We start from the raw sequence: 18966 nt of genomic DNA, 5'->3' as shown, positions 1-18966 counted from the left end.
ATTGTTATATATACTATTTAAGCGGGCAATGGCCCTGTATCAATATCAAGAGAAAAAGACACTCTTAACAAAACTCTCTATGAGATAACCATCTCACTCACAGACCATTCCAGGCATCCAAAATACCGTCCTCAGCCAGCCAGCGGAGTTATTGGCTTGGCAAGGGTGACACAGCCTGGCGTTAATGCAGAGTCATCCACAAATAACTCGCCCAGGGTAGGGCGCATAGGGGTCGGTCAAGGGATACTAAGAACCAATTCTGCGCGCATTTTGAGGGATATCTCATGCGCCTCCTTCTGCCCTCCCTTTTGTTCGCTTTGCCTACCTCCGTACCCCTTTGTTAAATCCCATACACCTTGTCTTTAAGATGGATATCCAACATCAGTTCCCTGATGTGCACTGGATTTGGCAAGGGGGCATCTCCTTCGTCTACGAGGTTCATCCTAACATTGTCGTCAAAGTCCGAAAATCGGGAGAGTTTGAGAGAGAGCAATTCCGGAAGGAACTGAAGGTCTATCAAATATTCTCAAAACATCCTCCATGCCCTTCCGTGGTACAGTGCTTCTTCTACGCTGATAACGGCGTGTTTATAGAGTACATGCGAGGTGCAACCGCTATTGTCCTTGGATAGGTCTTTATTAGCCGCATGGCCAGATATATCCCTATGTGTTCGGATACAAGATATTAATGTCCGAGACCAGCAGACGACAATGATTACGGAAGTGAAAATGCTGGAGCCTCTACCCCTCCGGAAGGAATGGATGAACAGCCTTGCCCAAGCCGTCGCTTTTTTCGAGTCGCTCAACCTGGCCCATGGTGACCTCCGACCAGAGAATATTCTGCTTGATCGGGACCAGTTGAAGCTATCGGATTTCGATTGTACCGCGGAGATCGGGACGGAATTTGAAGCCTGCATGGCCCCCTATGGAAGAAAACTTAATAGCAACGAGTCAGACCAAGGGCACCGTGGCACCGCAGGGCTACTAGGTCCTCGAACAGAGCAATTTGCCCTAGGATCCCTGTTCTACTTAATCAACTACGGCTTCGAGGTTTATGGCGATCAATGTCTTACCGAGGATCCTTATGACCATGGGCCAAAGGTTATCAAGTTACTGCAGAACATGGAATTTCCGAAGCTAAACGGTGATCCTGTTATCGACGATATCATTGACAAATGCTGGCATAACAAATATGCCACAATTGCGGAATTGGCCGCGTATACCGAGACACTTCTCGAAAAGACCAACGCGAACGAGACCAACGTCGAAGAAATCTCTATTCCCCAATGGCGCCTTGTTCTAAACCGCGTAATTCGTGGGTTATTGGGCCACTTGAGATACTGGTGGGCGCGGGTGGTCTTTCGCGGCGGAAAAGACAGTAACCCCGTAGTAACTAACGGCGGAGAACCGAAAGACCGAACCTACATACACCCGACATAAGCCCCCCATGACTTGAAACAAGGTATACCTATACCTCCCGGTTGCCTGCTACATTTCTCATGATCAATCCACCTCAACATATAGGCAAAGAGTGATGGCCGAAGCTGTCAGCTCCAAGGCGAACGTCAACCCACCTGAGTTACCATCGAAAGAAAATGGGCGCTTATTTTCTAGCTGGTCCTTAAGCTTTATGAGTATCGGAAGATTCAATTTAGGAAACACTATAGGAGAGGGCACCATGCAGAACACTCATGCTCATGGCTTGATTTTTGAACTCTATACATCAGCTAGGACAGTAGAGTCTCCCTGGGACGGCAAGCCTTTCCGCTTTGCTAGATTGTAATGTTTGATCATAATGCACGTACATGATAAAGCTAACTTGAGGAGTACCGCAGCTTTCATCTTCATCGGAGCAAGCAACAGAACTGGTAGAAGCTGAAGAAGACCTTAATTCCAGCGGTAGTTACCCTTTACCCCGCCCATCATCACCCTCTTCCTAGCCCCGGCAGAGGCTATCAATGATTCTCCATACAATCAATTCTTTCTTTGTCAGTCTCACACGTTGACTACTGCAGAAGCACCATCCTTAACCAGATGCTGCACGCAAAGCAAGCGATCTATCTCCAGTTCCGGTGCAGGTTAAAACAACAATACAAAGAACGGATTTCTCAAAGGAGCACACGAAATCTCCATTCACCATCTGTGAAACCATACCATATGCTCCCATTTGCGAGCAGGCTAGTCAAAGAAGTTTCCAGTGTCCACCTGACCAGCCTCACTAGATCTCGACCAGAACATAAGTCTCAGCCATGGACATGCGTCTGGAGAAAAGGGCTCATCGAAATCTTCTATAGTAACCAACTCAAAATGCGCTTCCTGCTACTTGGCTTCCTTTTTGCATTGATCCTGGCGGTCTCTGCTGTACGTATACATCCCCCCTCTCCTCGATAGTTCTTTGTTAACTAATAATACAAGCACCCCACCCCCGATGATTCTTCGGATTTAGACATCGACCTGATCTACGACAACGATAGAAACACTACAGAGCACGCCTCCCTCGAAGCCCGCGGCAAAGACAAACCAAAACACGACATCCACTGCACCAGCAAAGGCCTCGGCGACCAAAAGAACCTGAAAGAAGCGATGAAATGGCTCCGCCAGGAACGGAACAAGGACAAGAAGCCGTTTCTGAACGCCGGGCGCTGCCAGACGGCCGCCTGTTACAAGGACGCGAAGATTAGGTGGTGTAATGATGTGAGTCTGCGAGAATAACTTTGACAAGTGGGACTACATCGCTGAGGGTGCGCATGTTATTCTGGACGAGTGCAAGGATAGGAAGAAGTACAGCGCTGGGTGGCTGGGTCACAATGATGCGTGGAGGGTGCTCGTTGAGAAAGAGGATTGTTATAGGCAGCCGGGGCCTGAATGGTGGGGCTACTCGGACTAGATATGATCGGTTACTGAGTTACTGAGATTTGGTTTCTGATCTGCTTTTTGTTTGTCTCGCAAGGACGGACAGAATGCAGTGGCCAAAGGGGGGCTATGTCCGGGATTGGTACCATTTATGCTGTACTGACCATGCTCTGTCTCATTCGAATGGATACGGTGAAAGCACGCAACGGCCTTCTGCGATTTTAATGCCACATTTGTTGATTGCTTTTGCTAAACAACCGCGCGCCTATTCGGCAACGGAAGGCGTCAACGAGGTAATCATAGACACCGTTTCGATCAATGCCCTTGGCATGTCGGGATGAAGATCGGGTTCGCCGCGCCTGGACGCGGAAACTGGAAGTGGGCTCTACACGCGTTAGCATTCAATATCCATGGACGCTAGAGAATCAGGGATATACCACGTGTAACGCGTGACATCCATGGCCAATTGCAATCCGGGCCGTGAGGCCGTCATAGACGCCAATGCCAATCGAGACATCGGACTTGTTGGCAAAGAGCTCTCGAAGTCGTTGCGCCCACGGGCTCGGGCGGATCTCGCTGGCCGGGTTGGTGGTTGCTCCGTTCGGCTGGTCATTCGGGTCAGCCTGCCCAGCGTGTTCCAGCAGTGGGTTTGTCATGGCCAAAGAGAATGTAAGCACCAGACTGGTGATTTGTTGGTTGTGAATGAAGTGGCGGTCATGGCGATGAAAACCGAGTTGGTTTCTGCCCTACCACGAGGCCAATATACAGCTTGAGCATTACGAGCCATAGAATTTAAAAGAAGTCATAACACACCAGGATAAAGTGTTCAAAATGGAGGAGGCTCATAACGTGCTGAATCCAGCAGGGGTGTGTGTAAGGAGACTAGCTATGACAAGTTAGTTAGTGAGGGAGAGGGAGGGGTTCCAGCCACCTGCATTGTGCTCTCCACCACAGCTGAGCCTCGCTTTACTCGTCAATCAACCAACTACTCAAACAACTGCAATGTTCTCAAGCACCGGTACCCAGCGCGTGAGTGACTCCTCCATAGTCTCCGACCACTCATTGTCACTCTACCTAACAATCTACATAGCCGGGGCTGGAGCCCCCCTGTGCCACGGAACTGGCGCGGCTGTCCTCACTGCTCCCTCCACGCGGGCCCTTCGAGTTCACCCTCCTACTAACAATCACCCGACCGCTCGAAGATCTCTCGAAATGCCTCGAGGGCGCAAGAGAAGCCTCGGCGGGTGCGTCGACGGGCCAGAACCCCGCGGGGCTTGTTGTCCCGCTCGCGGAATCGATTCTGGGGATTTGTCTCGCTTCTTGTGCTACTTATGCTCTTGTTGATGATCATGATCCTGCTGCTGTCGGTGCTGGTACAACTACAGGTACAGGGACTGGCTCCGGCACTGGCACTGTCACTGGCACCGGCACCGGGAGGGGAACAAGTGCAGGGAGCAGCAGTGGCAATAGTCCTGGAGCCATGGGATCGGCAGGACGCGTGCAGGTGCAGGGAGACGGTCCTTCCTCCTCCTCGGCCTCCTCGTCTTCTGGCCCGCCTACGTGGCGTTGTGTGAAGACGCCCATGACATTGGGATCGCTGGCGCTACAGGATGAAGAAGAGTCGCTGCTTGCCCGCCAGGTTGTGTGTGTCGTGCTGACAAGCCTGAGCGCATTGCTGCGGGAGGTTTATGTTCGGGAAAAAGACGTTGTTTCGGAGATGGACCTGGGGGATGGCGGGGGAGGAGGGGTTGTTGCAGGAGGAGGCGCCGCCCTGTATGGACGCGAAGGGGTTGGGGCCGTCAGTCAGTGTCTCTCCAGGGTCCTGGCGCTCTTGGGAAAGATTATGCCGGAATGAATTTGGTTTTCTTTGCTTACTGCTTTTTCTTGGCTGGAATCCTACTGTTCTGGTCCCGGGGGAAACCACCCGGCCTCGATATGGAGGCTGGTCGGGAGATTTCCATCAATTACAAATCAGATCAGACGAGAAATCAGACCAACTCATTACGAATTGATAGATAGAAAAATAAAGCCACGCCGACGAGTCCGAAGTGATGATCATCAACACCGTGACGATGGCGGCTTTCGGTGTCTTCAACATTCCATACTCCGTACTCCTTCTGGGAAGCACAGCCCTTGCACTGGTTGGCTTCATTGTCATCAAGGGTCTACGTGTTGGCTCTCGCCCGAAGGGTCTGCCACCTGGTCCACCGACCGAGTTCATCTGGGGCAATACGAAACAGGTACATATATCCAACAAGAGTTGAAGGGTCCACGAGCCACATAGCTAACGCCGGGTAGATTAACCTGCTCTACCCGCAGTATCAGTATGCGAAATGGGTGCAGCATTACGGACCCGTCTATACGGTGATGCTGGGCGACACGGCGCACGTCGTTGTCAGCGGGCTCCGCGAAGTACGAGACATTTTCATCAAGCAGGGAGCGAGTGCGCAGAATCGTCCGCCTTCTCGGTTCCAGTTACTCATGCGCGACGGCTTCTTCCCCGGGTTGAACAACGGAGAGAAGTGGCGCCATTCGCGCAAAATGTGGAACGCCATCCTCAGCGGCAGTGCGGCGAAGCAGTACCTACCGTATCAGGAGCTCGAGACTCGGCAGCTCCTTTTTGATCTTCTCCGGGCGCCAAATGAATGGAGAGACCACATCGAGCGCTACAGTAACAGTATTGCCATGACCATGGTCAATGGCAGGCGCATTATCGATGCCGCGGACCCCCGAGTCAAAGAGACCATCCAGGACCTGTATGACCTGGCCGAGACAGGCGTGCGCGGTGCGTTTCTGGACTCATGGCCGTTCTTGTGGAAGCTGCCCGAGTGGATGTTCCCTATTTGTAAACAGGCTCGCAAAATCGCTGCGAAGCATCGCGATTTTATCTGGAGGAACTATTCGGACGTCGCAGAGCGCACCAGTAGGGGAGAGGCGCTCCCTTGCCTCAACCAGTCAATACAAGAGAAACTCAGGCAGGGATGGCCGGGAGTTTCGGAGATTGAAGGTGCAGAAATGGGCCACCATTTGCTGACAGGCACAACCGACACTACCGCATCCAGTCTGATCAACTGGGTCGCGGCCATGTGTCTCAACCCCGAGGCACAGAAAAAGGCACAGGAAGGTAGGCCCCCTCCATCCCAGAGGAGAGAAGACATCCTTAGCTGACTGTTCAGAAATTGATCGAGTTGTCGGGCCAGATCGGCTGCCCACTGAAGACGACGCGGCTAACCTTCCTTATGTCCATCAGGTCATCCAAGAGTGAGTTTCTGCCGTCGGATCACCATTCCCACGTTATTCACAAATCTGATTACTGCCAGGGCCCAACGTTGGATCACGGCTGTTCCACTATCACTTCCTCGCGCCGCCAACGCACCCGTGCACTGGGGGAAATTCACCCTGCCAGAGGAAACTGGACTGATCATGAACTTGCATGCCCTCCACAACGACCCGGAAATTTTCCCAGAGCCGGACAAATTTATTCCGGAGCGATGGGCGGGAAAGCCCAATGCGAGCTCCAACGGAGAGTCGCAGCTGCTCTTCACCTTCGGGGCCGGCCGTCGAGTTTGTCCGGGGCAGCATCTCGCAGAGAGGAGCATGTTCCTCGTCATCTCGCATTGGCTCTGGGGGTTTGACACTCTGCAAGCGACAGATGAGGACAAGAACAAGATCCCCATTGACAAGGACGATCTGAGACCAGGGTTTATCGTATGCCTCAACCCCTTTGTTGCTAAGATAACGCCTCGCACGCCCCAACATCGCAAGGTTATCGAAAGCACTTGGAAAGAACACTTGGAAGTTTCGCTCGACCAGAATCAGCAGTGGAAGGCGACTCCAGAGGGCATTGCGAGACAGTTGCAGAGAGTGGGGAAGTAGTCTTGAGATCAACCAAACACGACGAGCATCGTAGAAGACCCAGAATCACATAGGAACTTCAGCTATTGATAGGTGAAACTAGACCTGGCTGTACAGGATCTGCCTGGACAAATTGATAATCAATGGAGACATCGTTCCGCCCAATAGTATCGAGAGATAAAAGCATTGCTGGATATCTAAAAGGCAAGACTCTGAATAGGTGATGACAGTGAAATATATATAATCCTGCCGGTAACATCACACATGGACTTTCATAAGGGGAATCTGGTCATGAACTCATAATCAATGGAGAGACAGGGCGAAAAATCGTTAGATTTCACTCCCATAACTGACACTGGCCGCGGAGATAATCCAACCGTTGAATCGAATCCGACAGCACCAATTCTGCGGCGCGGTATATGCAGTCGCCTGGCCGAGTGGTAGCTGTCCGTCGCACTACCTGTACCTTGACTGCCAGCTTCTTCAATCGAAGCAGAATGAAGTGTTTGAGAAAGTATTGCTTGGCGTCCTCATCCAGGTCATGATTACCGACACGAAGTGGAACATGGCAGACGTTCCGCCGCGGGCTACCAAGGCCATGAGGGGGTAACCGAGAAGGACGACCCCAGGCACTAGATACGCGTCGATTGAATCGCATGTTCTCCGTATCCAGGAGAGTCTTCTCCTCGATGATCCAGTCTAGCATCTGGACTATGCGCTCCGTGATCGCTGATATGAGCAAGACAGAGGAGCGATTGCTGAAGCACGCGTTGCAACCCAATACACGATCGAGTAACGCACGGACATGGCCTTCAGTCTGCATTATCACATCAATCGATGGTCTATTGGGCTCGGGGAGGGTCTGGCGAAAAAACAGAAGGTGCTGTAAGATTGAGCTATAACACTTCGCCCCACAGTCGCCGTACTCGCTGCTAGTATTTGAGACATCGGCGCTGAGCACAGGTATCTGGTCAATAGGGGGGGCAAGCGACGTGAGCGGGGTAATAGGTAGGTTGTGGTCGGTTACGAGAAACGGGAAGACGCCGAATGGATCGGTGATGGAGGGCGAGTTTATGGAGAAGCCGTTGGGCGTGGTTGGATTGCTGTGGCTTCCTGGTAGGAGTCCATCTTTCGGAGGTATGGAGGATGCGAGGAAGGCATCAAAGGAGGTTTGGAAAATGTCGTCAACACAGTCCATGCCAGCGCTTGCGAAGTCGCCGGTTAGCACCCGGGGATCAACCGCCACGGCGTCGATCATGGCAAGGTCACTTGATTTATTGACTTTCGGGCTCGAGCGTCGCATTGTGGATTCTTTGTGGATGTGGGAGTCGTTTCCTGCAATGGGTCCCAGGCGACCGGCTGGGGTTGACCTCTTGGGAGGACGTCCCGACCGACGTTGCGGGCTGTAGACACAGGGCTGACGATGTCGAAGGCATCGGTGGCAGGACGGCTTGTGCTGACTGCATTTGACCTTGGCCTCTTGACAGGTGTCGCAAGATTTGCGCAGGCGCTCCCAAGAACTGGCTAGGTCTGCACGGGTGGAGATAGAAGAAGATGGATTGGCGGCGCTCATGATGATTGAGGAGAGGAGGAGGAGGAGGAGGAGGGCCTGCTTGCTGATGGAGGGATCACTGCCGCGGTCGTTTGCATTGTTTGCTGGGTTTGTCGGGTTTGTTCCGTTTGCTGCGGTTGCCTCGCCTCCTGCACTGTACAGAGTCCTCAGCCGCGTCAACACTTCAAAACATCAGCAAGTAACGCCCTGAATTTCCTATTTATCTCTCTGGCGATGATCTGCAGAGTATTGAGGGCAATCATTATGTTACATTGCAGTATCCAACGCAATCCTCAGCCGCAGTGCTTATGGCAAACTACGCGCGGTTTACACAGGCTAATGATTCAGCATAACGAATAATAATCTCCTGCTCATCTCTCTGCATCTCCGCCCCCTCGCATCGACTAGTCCTGGCGGCTGAACGTTCTAGGCCTAGTCCGCCGCCTATCGGGCTCACGCCATAGCGAATCAAGATGACGCTGATTTGTGCTGAATGACAGTCTTATTGCCATCGAACGCCGTATGCAAAAGCCAGGACGGCACCCGGCCCGAGAACAATCGTGCCAAATATGAGGGAGACCATCGTTGCGAGGGGCGATGCCAGGTGGAGGGGCGCGAGCAGATAGTAGGCATACGGAAGATAAGCCGCAACAAGCACAAGCATGTCGTACTGCAGAAACTCATGTGCTGCGCGCGCCAGGACAGACCTCGAGTCAGATTCACTCTCTTCAAGCGAGCGGGGCAGGTAAAGCTGACGAACAGCAGCCCGCAACCGGTCCGTTCCGCTAGTAGTAATAGCCACCTGTAAGGCCCCCCCAAGCGCGTACCAATGCCCCACTGTGGCAGCCAACCCCGCCACGACATAGGGCGAGATAAGCTGCAGCCTCAGGGCCCCTAACGTCTTCTCACTGAAGAACTGCAGAAGCGAGAACGCTACGGGGGCAAACCGGTATAACGCAATCGCCCGTTGTCGACCCTCCGTGGTCGATCGGAAAAAGGCCGGCCAGAGGAAGGTGAATGGTAGAAACGAACCGATAATGGCGCTCAATACTAATGCAGAACGACACTCCTCATTCTGGACTGGAGGCAGGGGGTTGAAGCCAGTCGTTACCGCCTCCAACAAAAGGTAGAGGGGGTAGACAAAGGCAGCACCGTAGAACTGATTGAAGACATTCCACATGGTGGGTATGCTTTCCCTCGGTTAATTCTCAGAGCTTCGTAATCGTATGAGTCGAATATTCCAACTTACAGCAAAGATATAAGCGATGGCGAGTGGGATCTGCTACTGACAAGCATGCAGAGTGCCATCGCTTGCATGGTGGAATGAATGTCCACCAGTAACAAGCGATAGAATGGGCTTACGCCGGTCAACAAGCCGTCGTAGAAGATAACAGCCGGGACCAACTTCTTATCCAAAAATTGCAGGTTGGTAAATCGGCGCGTTAGGGGCGTTCCATCGGCAAAGCGTCCAGTCCGCAGAACGGACTTGATAGCGAGGAGCACATTGTTCCCGCCAAGGGCGATTCTCCAGAGGGAATGGTATCCCAGTCCCGCTAGTCCAGCATAGTAGCAGCTGAAGAAAATCATTGCGAGCGGCGATAGCGAATGCTGCATCACGCCGAGGGGAGACAGTTGCGTCCCGATGAAGAGAAAAAGCGTGGAGAGTCAACAATTGCGAGGATGGCACATATCGTGTCTTCCTATTTATCATGTTCTGCTCCAGATGGGATTATCTATTTACATACTGCAGCGTCGGGGAGAAACTGTCAATGTGGATCGTGTTCGGGTGGTTTTGCATTAAGCTTACTGTTTGGCTTGCGCCATGAGATCTACATCCATAGTACCTAGTGAGGAGCATGACGGTGGTAGGCATCTCGCAGTTATTGCCTTGTTTAACTAGTGTCTGGACTACTCAAAAGTACCAAGAATGAGAATAATGGTCGCGGACAAAAGGTCATTAAAACTGCGGCATAGCCAATAGCTTGACTGCCTACCTACCATCTGTACCAAGCTGGAGTGCTACCTATTCCATCCTCATCGCCACCCTCTACATCTTCTGTCCACTGCCATGATAGGGAAGCTCCGAGAAATTAAATTGCTATTTTCTTGTACAAAACTAGAACAACTTTATAGCGACGCTTGTTATCTCATCTGTTGGCTATATATATATATATATATTTGTCAAGCAGCACAAACGCCATGGAAGCCTCTAATGTCCGAGACAAAGCCGACAGGCAGCGCATAGAGAAGGGTCATCCAATAAGCCGTCCAAATATACCCAAGAAAACGGACAAAGTCTATATTTACGAATTAGCTCCCGAACATATCAAAAGGGCTGAAAACTTACTGCCATCCTGAATGCCCGCCTCTTTGCCGTAATACTTGAGAAGATCCTCGACTGTGACAAGCGCCGCATAGAGCGGCATCTGCCAGAACATCCCCCAGCCATATCCCGCCGATGGAATCAGCAATGCACAGGCATAGTGCTGGACGCCCGAGACCAGAAACCCAACATACAGCCTGCTGTATTTGTAGAGCAAGGTCCCCTTTTGCGCATTCAGAGCGTTGGCAACGACATCCCCGCATCGCGTAAAGATCTGCCGGAAGATCTGTTGCCAGACGCGCCCCCAGAAATTGCGCACCGTGTACAGATCGCGCACATTGCCAAAGAGGCCCGGCCACCGATCCGGAGTTGACAAATGCAGCCCCACGACCAGAATCGATGCTTTTCTGTATTCAGCGTCCAGCATCAGACTGTCACGGATCAACTGCAGGGCTACTAGTCCGTGTCTGTGCAGCAAGGGGATGCTGTTAAAGTCGATATGCCCTTCACCCTTGGGCCAGAGGGCGCAGAACGCGTAGCTCCGCACCAGATTTGAGATATACTGGTTCAACAGGACTCTTCCGGCTTGGGAAACGAGAAATTCCCTGCACATGGATACTTCTTATCAGTTATCATAGTAAGAGTGGGAGGAAGGACCAGAACTCATACCAGCGAGACTGTGTTTGCTCGGCGCCCTGTGGAAGATGCTCGTCAACAAAATTCCACCCCTGGCCGCGCCAGCACGACCATAGCTCCACGCTCCACCTCACTTTGGTCAGCGCCCTATGGAAGACATTGGCCTTTCTTGTACCCGTAGGAGCGAGTTTTGTCGCAGATTGTGTGGTCTGGTGGTAGTCGATCTCGGGCGTCCCTGCCAGAAACAAAAGCAGCCAGCGCACCGTAATCGAGATCATGAATATGGCATCCATGAAGAAAGCAGGACCGGACACCCAGTGCGTCAAGACATGAAGCCAAAGACTAGTGAACGCCGTAAGGCCGACAATGACGCGTACAGGACCAGGGGGAGGCAGAGTGGTCACGACAGCGACTGCCATGAACGTCGGGGTCAGAAGCTTTGCTGCCCAAGCAGGCATCTGCTCACGGGCCGAGTACGCATTCTGCATGGCTTGCAGATTGCTACCAAGGTGCTGGACAACATAGTCTGCCATGGCTGTCCTGGCTGCGAGTGCGATAAAGGTTGGTTCTCAGCGCGATTGCAACAATACCCTGTGGATGCAAGACGGTGTTAGAATGTGACAGTTACTGCAGGCATCTCGAGTATAATCAATTGTCGAGCAGCAAACAGGAAGACCGCTACGGGAGCAAAAAGAAAGGCCCGAGATGGGTCGGGAGGTTTGTTTGTTAGCTCCGGCAATGGCTCGGGAGGTTTTCGTGCACTTTCAGTTGCTTTAAGAACATGCTGAAAGGTAACTTAATAATCAATCAGACAAATAGATTCCAAATGACCCTGAATGTAGATCACTGTATTATTAATGTCTCCGATAAGCTTCCTCTGATGCAGATGATCGTAAAGTAGGAATTGAGCTTCAGCCCTAATCCCCCGGTAACCACCCGATTGAAGAAAACCACCACCATCATGTAGCTAGTTTGGTGATCCCCCCTGAACTCTTGCAATTGTGATTGTTAATTCTTTCTCTCCGAAGGGGCGCAACGTTGGTCCGCTGTAGATGTCTTAAGGGAGCTTGTATAGGCTGCTGCGCTTACTGCCCCCTTGTTAGCTTCTCATCGCTAGCTCGAAGACGCCATTGAACCATTCTTCTCAGCTCCTCGGAATTCCCCCCAACACCATGTCAGCCGATGAAACGGTAACGCAGGAGCACAGCGGTGCTGACGATAGCGAGAAGCAAGGCAGCAGCTGCGCGTCCGATAACGAACCACCCAAAGAGCCACAGAGCCCTCGCAACATCCATGGCCTGTTGTGGACCGTCACGGTTCTGGCCATCTACAGTTCGACCTTTCTATTCGCTCTCGATAATACCATCGTCGCCAACATCCAACCGGCTATCATAGCCTCCCTCGATGGCATCGAGAAGCTCGCCTGGTCCGGTGTCGCCTTTGTGATGGCTTCAAGCGCGACCGTCCTCACATGGCTGCAGATATTCAACCAGTTCAACATCAAGTGGCTGTACATATTCTCGATAGGAGTGTTTATGGTGGGCTCGGTAATATGTGGTGCAGCGCAGTCGATGGATATGCTGATTGGAGGCCGTGTCATCTGCGGCATCGGCGGCGTCGGCCAATATGTCGGCGTGATGAACTTCCTCCCACGGTTGACGAGCATGCAAGAGCGTCCCATGTACGTGAGCGCTATGGGCTTGACATGGGGTGCAGGAACGGTATTGGGTCCAATTATTGGAGGCGCCTTCACCGATAGCTCGGCTGGATGGCGGTGGTCATTCTACATCAATCTTGTCGTCGGTGGTGTCTTTGCTCCAGTCTACGTCTTCCTGCTCCCTTCGCTGGAGCCGCAGGCCGCGGGGACGCCGGTGGTCGAACGACTGAAGCGCTTGGACCTCGTCGGAACGCTCCTTCTCTTCGGCGCCTTCGCTGCAGGGGTCATCGGCATCAACTTCGCGGGTGCAATGTATCCCTGGAGCGAACCGGGCATTATCGTCGCAATCACCCTCGGCGGAGTCCTCTTCATCGTCTTTGGAATCCAGCAGACATACTGCATCTTCACAACGGAGGAAACTCGGCTGTTTCCCGTGCAGCTTGTTTCATGGCGCCAGCCTCTTCTTTCGCTGCTCTTCGTCTGCGGTTGCTGCACTGGAGTTTGCGTGACGGTCCCGACATACGTAATTCCACTGTACTTCCAATTCACCGAGGCCGATGAATCGCTTCAATCCGGCGTTCGACTTCTCCCCTTTGTCTGCCTTCTTGTCTTCAGCTGTGTCGCTGGTGGCTATCTCGTGGGCCGTCTGGGTTACTATATCCCATGGTACATTATGGGCGGTGGGTTCTGCCTGATTGGGTCCGCGCTCATGTACACCATCAAGCCTGGTAGCAGTGCTGGAGCCACATACGGATACAGCTCACTCATCGGCTTGGGGTCTGGGATGTACCTTCAACTCGGGCATGCGGTGGCACAGGCCAAGGTCAAGCCAGAGGAGGTTCCAGCGGCCGTGGCATTTACCACGACGGCTCAGCTCAACGGATTGACCTTTGCCCTCGTGCTGTCGCAGTGTGTCTTTGTCAACGAGGCTGCGAAACGTGAGTGTACCATTCCCCGCTAACGCTCTATGCTAATAATATCTTTCACTTCCAGGAATCGGATGGGTCCTTCCCCACGAGTCGCGGACGACGATCGTCGATGCAATCTCCGGGACTGGGTCAACCTTCGTGCAGGAGTTGCCGGTAGCCACACGGACGGAGGTTCTTGCTGCAATCGTGACCGCTATTGATCGGACCTACATTCTCTGTATGGTCGCAGGTGCGGTGACCTTGCTTGCGACATTTGGAATGAAATGGGAGCGCCTTTTCATACAAGCTGCTGCGGCGGCATAGGGTAATTTTGCCGTGGATTCTGACTTTGGAGTGGAACGTCCGTGGGTTGGATTGAGAGCAGTGAGACTGAAATGTGTATTGTGGTGTCTGGGTTCGGGTTTACTTCTAGATAGATTTCTCTTCTTGGTCAAATGTAACAGATGCCCTTTTCAAGGCGATCGCCAGTGGAAGGGATACTCCAAGTGTTTCTTCTAGTCTGGCTTTGCGCTCATTATGCCAACGCTAACTATCTTGTGACAAAAAATCACCTAGTCAACTCCAACAATTTATGTACATCTGCTCATTTGGAAGACCGACCGGGCCACTCCGTCCGGCGAACGGCCCGAACGTAGAAATTCACCGGGCGAATGACAATAAAGTCGGGATCGTACTCTATTCCCTCATTGGTGGCGTTGACAAACTCATAGCGATAGACGAGTTCCGCCAGCGCCACCTTTACTTCCTGCAACGCCACATTGAACCCAATACAGCTGCGCGGACCAGCTGCAAATGGCACGTAGACGCTTCGGTGCCGATTCCTAACTGGCTCCGTGGACCATCGGTCGGGCTCGAACCGATCCGGGTTCTCCCAGTGTGCTGTGTGGTGGTGGAGATGAGGTATACTCGGGATCAGAATTGAACCTCCCGGGAGAGCCCACCCGCCGGGGAGGATGATGTCCTTCTTGACGTTTCGTGCGGGCTGGAATGATGGGCTGTGCTTGCGCTGGGTCTCCTTGACGAAGGCATCTAGGAATTCCAAGGATTGGATCTCGTCGTAGGTCCATTGTTTCTCGATGCTGGCGCCGTGATCGACTAGTTCTTGGAGGAGGCGGTCTTGTTGGCCGTCGTAGGTGACGAGGGAGTAAATGAGCCAGGAGAGGAAGGCCGAGCTAGTCACGAAGCCAGCACCGACTAGGGCGAGGGTGTTGCTGAGGATATATTCGTGGCGTAGCTTGATCCCATGTTCGTCTGTTGCTCGTGCGAGGTAGTCCACCAGGCAGCTTGCATGGAGAGCAGCGGTTTGAATGGGAAGGTCGCCCGTCGTGCCGCCGTTCTTTTCCTGACACGTTATAACTGCCTGCTCGATGAGTCGGTACAGCTCCTTTCGAGTGTTGTTAAGAGCGACGGGATCTCCTGTTCAGATAATCACCGGAATCTCAGCAACAGAACACTTGACAATATGAGAATCATGGACTGGGAGCTATACCGAATGGCAAATAGGAATACCATGCTCCTTTTGTTTGAACACGTCGGTTAAGGGTAAGATAGCGCTGAAGGAGAACAATGATGGGATGGACAGGGCTGTCAACCGCATCGAAATGGTGAAGATCGACCCCAAGTACTAGCTGACATATTACCTGGGAGGCCAGCTTTGCTGTTAAGTGATACACATTAAAAGCTTGCCCGTCGTTGTCGAATATATCCAACACGTTGAACACAGTGTCCACCGACCGCTGAAGTAGAGGAGTATAGTGCCGAACAGCGCGAGGGGTCATGCTCGGGGGAATGAACTTGTGCGCCTCTTTCCACGCGGGGGAGTCGGTATCGCAGAGAAAAAGGGCAGTCTGGTCTCTGATACCGAATAGCGGATGACTGGTTGAGGACGGCGCTTTGGTGAAATATTCATTGTCCTTGAAGGCGAGGGCCGCAATGTCTGGGTCGTTCGTGAGGTAGGTCACTCTGCCCATATTGTTTGTTTTGATGACTGGGCCATACTTGTTAAACAGCCGCTCGTGATTGCCCAGATGATCTGGATAGATCTCAAAATGGTTTCCAAACACAGGAAGGCCGTGAGGCTGTTGGGGGCTTCGTACGGGCTGGCCGTCCACAGCTATACCGACTGATTCACTGCGGAGAATACCCTCAAGACTAGATGTCGAGCCTTGCGAGCCGTAAAATTGGATCCGATCTGGACTTGGAATATTAAAGACTCCTGCTAGTCCTCGACGGAGGGCATCCACCGTTCTCGGGTCCCCAACATCAACCTCGCGAGTGGAACGTTCTTGTTCACCAAAAAGATAGAATGTCTTGACTGCCATACTGACTGGGAGTTTGAGATATTGAAACTATGTACTTCGTAATCCAGACACTGGAATTGTACACATACCATTATATCACAATCTCGCTCGGCCAGTTTCGTGTAAATCTCCCGAACCTCCCGTATAAGCTTCCATTTTTATATACCACGGAGGTCATATCCGTCTTGCGTGTACAACAGCACTTTTGCCAGTTCACCATGGGGTCTCAGACTACCTATACTTTGGCTGACGTGGCGTGTCACCGCAGCCCGGATGATCTGTGGATTGTGATTGAGGGAAATGGTAAGAAAGACGCGGCGCAGGAGGATACCAGCTAACACTGTAATAATATAGTCTACGATGTAACAGACTACTCCCAGGACCATCCAGGGGGCGATGAGATTCTCCGCCACTTTGCAGGGAACGATGCCACAGCCGAGTTTCAAGATGCCGGCCACTCGAGCGATGCCTATACCAGACTGAAGGGGTTGCTCGTTGGCAGCTTGGAATCGAAAGATAGGCCAGGGGATCTCATCGAGACAGACTCGTTTGTCATGCCAATCACCGTCAGCAATGGAGTCAAGCGTTCTGCCCAAGAGCAGACGACAATTGGGAAACACACGAAAGGATACGGCCATCTAGGGAGCACCATGCTCGCGGGTGGGTTAACATGGCTCCTCTACGCACTCACCCAACATAACTGGCACGTCATAAAGAGCTATAGTCCTCAAGGCGAAATCTTCCCTATTCGACCGACCGGATGGGTGGGCTATCTGGGTGGATTCTTTACTGCTACCACGATCAACCTTGCTGCCGCGACTATTGTCGGTTTCAAAGCCAAAAAGCTGATTTTGCGACGACACCGCGAGCTCGAGGACTATCCGCGTGTCAAGCAGCATTCCCTTCCACTTACTTCCACGGGATCTGAGATCGTCAGTGGAAAGGCTCAGCAGTTTCTGACTTTGGTTGATCGGCAACAAATCGCCCCAAATGTGTACAGAGTGCGGCTACAGGGAGCCTCATTGGTAATTGTACTCGGGCAGCATCTCAAACTATTGGCCGAGATAGACGGGGGAGTAGTCCAGAGAAGCTACACCCCAGTCACACCTATTGGAAATTCAACCGAGGTCGAACTGATCATTAAAGTGTACCCCAAGGGTCAGTTGGGGAATTATCTCCTCAATCTCCCGCTCCAATCGCCGGTGGAGATACGCGGTCCCTTTGGTAGATATTCCCCGAACCCGGCATGGAAACGTCTTGCATGCATTGCAGGGGGGACAGGAATTACCCCGATATACCAGGTAATGCGGGACTGGCCCGGGGAGGTCACGCTGTTGTACGGAAATGAAACATGGGAGGAAATCCTTCTGCGAGAGGAGCTGGAGCAGCTGGTCCTTCAAGCGCCAGGAAGGATTAAAGTGCACCATGTCCTAGGCCAACCAAAGCCGGACTGGAAGGGTCTTACTGGCTGGATAACACGAGCGATGATTCAGGATTTACTCCCGAAGCCGTTTTCGAGCACCGGAATTTTGGTTTGCGGACCTGATGGGTTGGTACGGGCAGTTCGGGGGCATTTTGAAGCCATTCAAACTGATGGCGAGGAGAAGGCCAATCTGTTTGTTTTCTAGTATGGATATATAAGCCCTCTCTCTCTAACCTTTTACTGGCAAAAATCAATCATAAACAATAACCCTCAACTACTGTCTCTCTGCTTCCATAATAATGCCCAAGATACTCTGCTTGCACGGTTATGGCACCTCTGCCTCCATCCTACAGCATCAACTCGGCCCCTTCATGGCGGCTGCAGATCCCAGTTATGAGTTTGTTTTTCTGGAGGGTGAGATAGAATGCCAAAGGGCTCAAGGTCTGTATACCCGTAGTCAATTTCCGGTTGCGCATAGGTAACGAGATTTTAGGACTGGGCCATTTTGTAAAAGGACCGTTCCTGTGCTACAACGAGAGCTTCGCGCCGGCCGATATCCAGGACTCATGCGACCTCATTGACGAGATGATACAAACGGCGGGCCCATTCGACGGAATTCTAGGGTTTAGCCAGGGCGGCTCAGTGGCCCTTTCGTATCTCCTCCAACGGCAGATCGATGGACAGCCCCCTGCCTTCCGGTGGGCTGTGTTTTTCTCGACCGTCATCGCCTTTGCTCCCAGCGACACCTTCGGCAGCAACATCCTCGCCAATCTTACCGACCACGAGATCCGCTTGCTGGATGGCTACCCAGCCAGCGATCTCTCGCCGCTGCACCCGTTGACCCGTGCCCTCTGCGAGACCACGGCGCGGACTTTCTACTCGGCCAAAACCGGGGGGTTTATTTCCCCGACCACGCCAGTCGCGCAGTTCTCCAAGCGCGATGACCCCGCGCAGCCACGCGTCTTCCACCCAGCCCTACTGGCAGAACGCATTCCCATTCCGACCGTTCATATCACCGGCCGAAAGGACAATGGCTTGATGGTGGGCCTCTCTGTTCTTGTTCAGGGCCTGTGTGATCCGCGTCTCGTGCGGGCTTTGACCCATTCCGGGGGCCACAATGTGCCCCGAGCTGCAGATGATGTCCGTGCCGCCTGGGCTGCGGTCGACCGAGCCATCCAACAGAGTCAGAAGCAGCATACCTGGTGAGTTGGCTGGAGCTAAATGTGCTTTTCGGAAATGCCAACATCTAAACAGGCCGTCGGTTCTGTGAGCTATAGTGTCACCTAGTATAGACTATACAATAGATATCCCTTGTTGCAGTAATACTTCTCTCTCGTCCCGAAAAGCATTAAACGTCGAAACTATGCGGTAACGTGTTGTTTCGGTGCCGAATCCTACTTGCTTCAGCAGGGACTAGATCCTTCGGCTAATTAATGATT

General features: G+C 52.5%; 10 protein-coding genes across 10 annotated transcripts; 6 read left to right on the top strand and 4 right to left on the bottom strand.

Moving 5' to 3' along the window:
- Window positions 1-710: 710 nt before the first annotated feature.
- On the top strand, window positions 711-1439 carry BJY04DRAFT_217458 (uncharacterized protein; the record flags this gene model as incomplete). The annotated part of the gene is made up of 1 exon (XM_073716052.1): window positions 711-1439. One exon carries the CDS (start codon window positions 711-713, stop codon window positions 1437-1439), a length of 729 nt encoding a protein of 242 aa, XP_073571948.1.
- An 867-nt stretch (window positions 1440-2306) lies between these two features.
- BJY04DRAFT_217457 (uncharacterized protein) lies at window positions 2307-2886 on the top strand (the record flags this gene model as incomplete). The annotated part of the gene is made up of 3 exons (XM_073716051.1): window positions 2307-2360; window positions 2415-2693; window positions 2722-2886. 3 exons carry the CDS (start codon window positions 2307-2309, stop codon window positions 2884-2886), a joined length of 498 nt encoding a protein of 165 aa, XP_073571947.1.
- Window positions 2887-3117: 231 nt separating this feature from the next.
- BJY04DRAFT_217456 (uncharacterized protein) lies at window positions 3118-3508 on the bottom strand (the record flags this gene model as incomplete). The annotated part of the gene is made up of 2 exons (XM_073716050.1): window positions 3118-3237; window positions 3290-3508. The coding sequence occupies 2 exons, from the start codon at window positions 3506-3508 to the stop codon at window positions 3118-3120; spliced, it is 339 nt and encodes a 112-aa protein (XP_073571946.1).
- A 175-nt stretch (window positions 3509-3683) lies between these two features.
- On the top strand, window positions 3684-6728 carry BJY04DRAFT_207047 (cytochrome P450; the record flags this gene model as incomplete). Its single annotated transcript, XM_073713803.1, has 7 exons — window positions 3684-3719; window positions 3943-4494; window positions 4537-4625; window positions 4882-5092; window positions 5151-5976; window positions 6029-6113; window positions 6173-6728. 7 exons carry the CDS (start codon window positions 3684-3686, stop codon window positions 6726-6728), a joined length of 2355 nt encoding a protein of 784 aa, XP_073571945.1.
- A 158-nt stretch (window positions 6729-6886) lies between these two features.
- Window positions 6887-9873, bottom strand: BJY04DRAFT_227347 (Zn(II)2Cys6 transcription factor domain-containing protein; the record flags this gene model as incomplete). Its single annotated transcript, XM_073718605.1, has 3 exons — window positions 6887-8323; window positions 8895-9449; window positions 9746-9873. The coding sequence occupies 3 exons, from the start codon at window positions 9871-9873 to the stop codon at window positions 7045-7047; spliced, it is 1962 nt and encodes a 653-aa protein (XP_073571944.1). The 3' UTR covers window positions 6887-7044.
- Window positions 9874-10439: 566 nt separating this feature from the next.
- Window positions 10440-11946, bottom strand: BJY04DRAFT_49462 (putative toxin biosynthesis protein (GliH); the record flags this gene model as incomplete). The annotated part of the gene is made up of 3 exons (XM_073720503.1): window positions 11252-11946; window positions 10607-11187; window positions 10440-10556 (listed from the first exon to the last, which is right to left on the bottom strand). Exons 1-3 carry the CDS (start codon window positions 11749-11751, stop codon window positions 10441-10443), a joined length of 1197 nt encoding a protein of 398 aa, XP_073571943.1. The 5' UTR covers window positions 11752-11946.
- Window positions 11947-12232: 286 nt separating this feature from the next.
- On the top strand, window positions 12233-14327 carry BJY04DRAFT_187251 (putative MFS transporter). The gene is made up of 2 exons (XM_073711019.1): window positions 12233-13813; window positions 13869-14327. Exons 1-2 carry the CDS (start codon window positions 12391-12393, stop codon window positions 14105-14107), a joined length of 1662 nt encoding a protein of 553 aa, XP_073571942.1. The 5' UTR covers window positions 12233-12390; the 3' UTR covers window positions 14108-14327.
- A 60-nt stretch (window positions 14328-14387) lies between these two features.
- Window positions 14388-16125, bottom strand: BJY04DRAFT_227346 (cytochrome P450; the record flags this gene model as incomplete). The annotated part of the gene is made up of 2 exons (XM_073718604.1): window positions 14388-15220; window positions 15294-16125. The coding sequence occupies 2 exons, from the start codon at window positions 16123-16125 to the stop codon at window positions 14388-14390; spliced, it is 1665 nt and encodes a 554-aa protein (XP_073571941.1).
- Window positions 16126-16322: 197 nt separating this feature from the next.
- On the top strand, window positions 16323-17732 carry BJY04DRAFT_217449 (uncharacterized protein; the record flags this gene model as incomplete). The annotated part of the gene is made up of 2 exons (XM_073716049.1): window positions 16323-16407; window positions 16459-17732. 2 exons carry the CDS (start codon window positions 16323-16325, stop codon window positions 17730-17732), a joined length of 1359 nt encoding a protein of 452 aa, XP_073571940.1.
- A 94-nt stretch (window positions 17733-17826) lies between these two features.
- BJY04DRAFT_217448 (serine hydrolase FSH) lies at window positions 17827-18797 on the top strand (the record flags this gene model as incomplete). The annotated part of the gene is made up of 3 exons (XM_073716048.1): window positions 17827-17968; window positions 18021-18729; window positions 18782-18797. The coding sequence occupies 3 exons, from the start codon at window positions 17827-17829 to the stop codon at window positions 18795-18797; spliced, it is 867 nt and encodes a 288-aa protein (XP_073571939.1).
- Between the last annotated feature and the right edge of the window lie 169 nt (window positions 18798-18966).

The sequence above is a fragment of the Aspergillus karnatakaensis genome (genome assembly GCF_047715665.1).
Source record: "Aspergillus karnatakaensis strain CBS 102800 unplaced genomic scaffold BJY04scaffold_20, whole genome shotgun sequence".
Classification (NCBI taxonomy): domain Eukaryota; kingdom Fungi; phylum Ascomycota; class Eurotiomycetes; order Eurotiales; family Aspergillaceae; genus Aspergillus; species Aspergillus karnatakaensis.
Note: the sequence above shows the minus strand (reverse complement) of the source record. Positions and strands in the feature narration are given on the sequence as shown.

What these genes read in the sequence shown, in the direction of transcription:
- BJY04DRAFT_187251 (XM_073711019.1), top strand. Translation starts at nt 12,391, where the DNA reads ATGTCAGCCGATGAAACGGTAACGCAGGAGCACAGCGGTGCTGACGAT. An exon ending in TGTCAACGAGGCTGCGAAAC is followed by an intron (nt 13,814 to 13,868) that starts GTGAGTGTACCA and finishes TTTCACTTCCAG; the next exon opens with GAATCGGATGGGTCCTTCCC.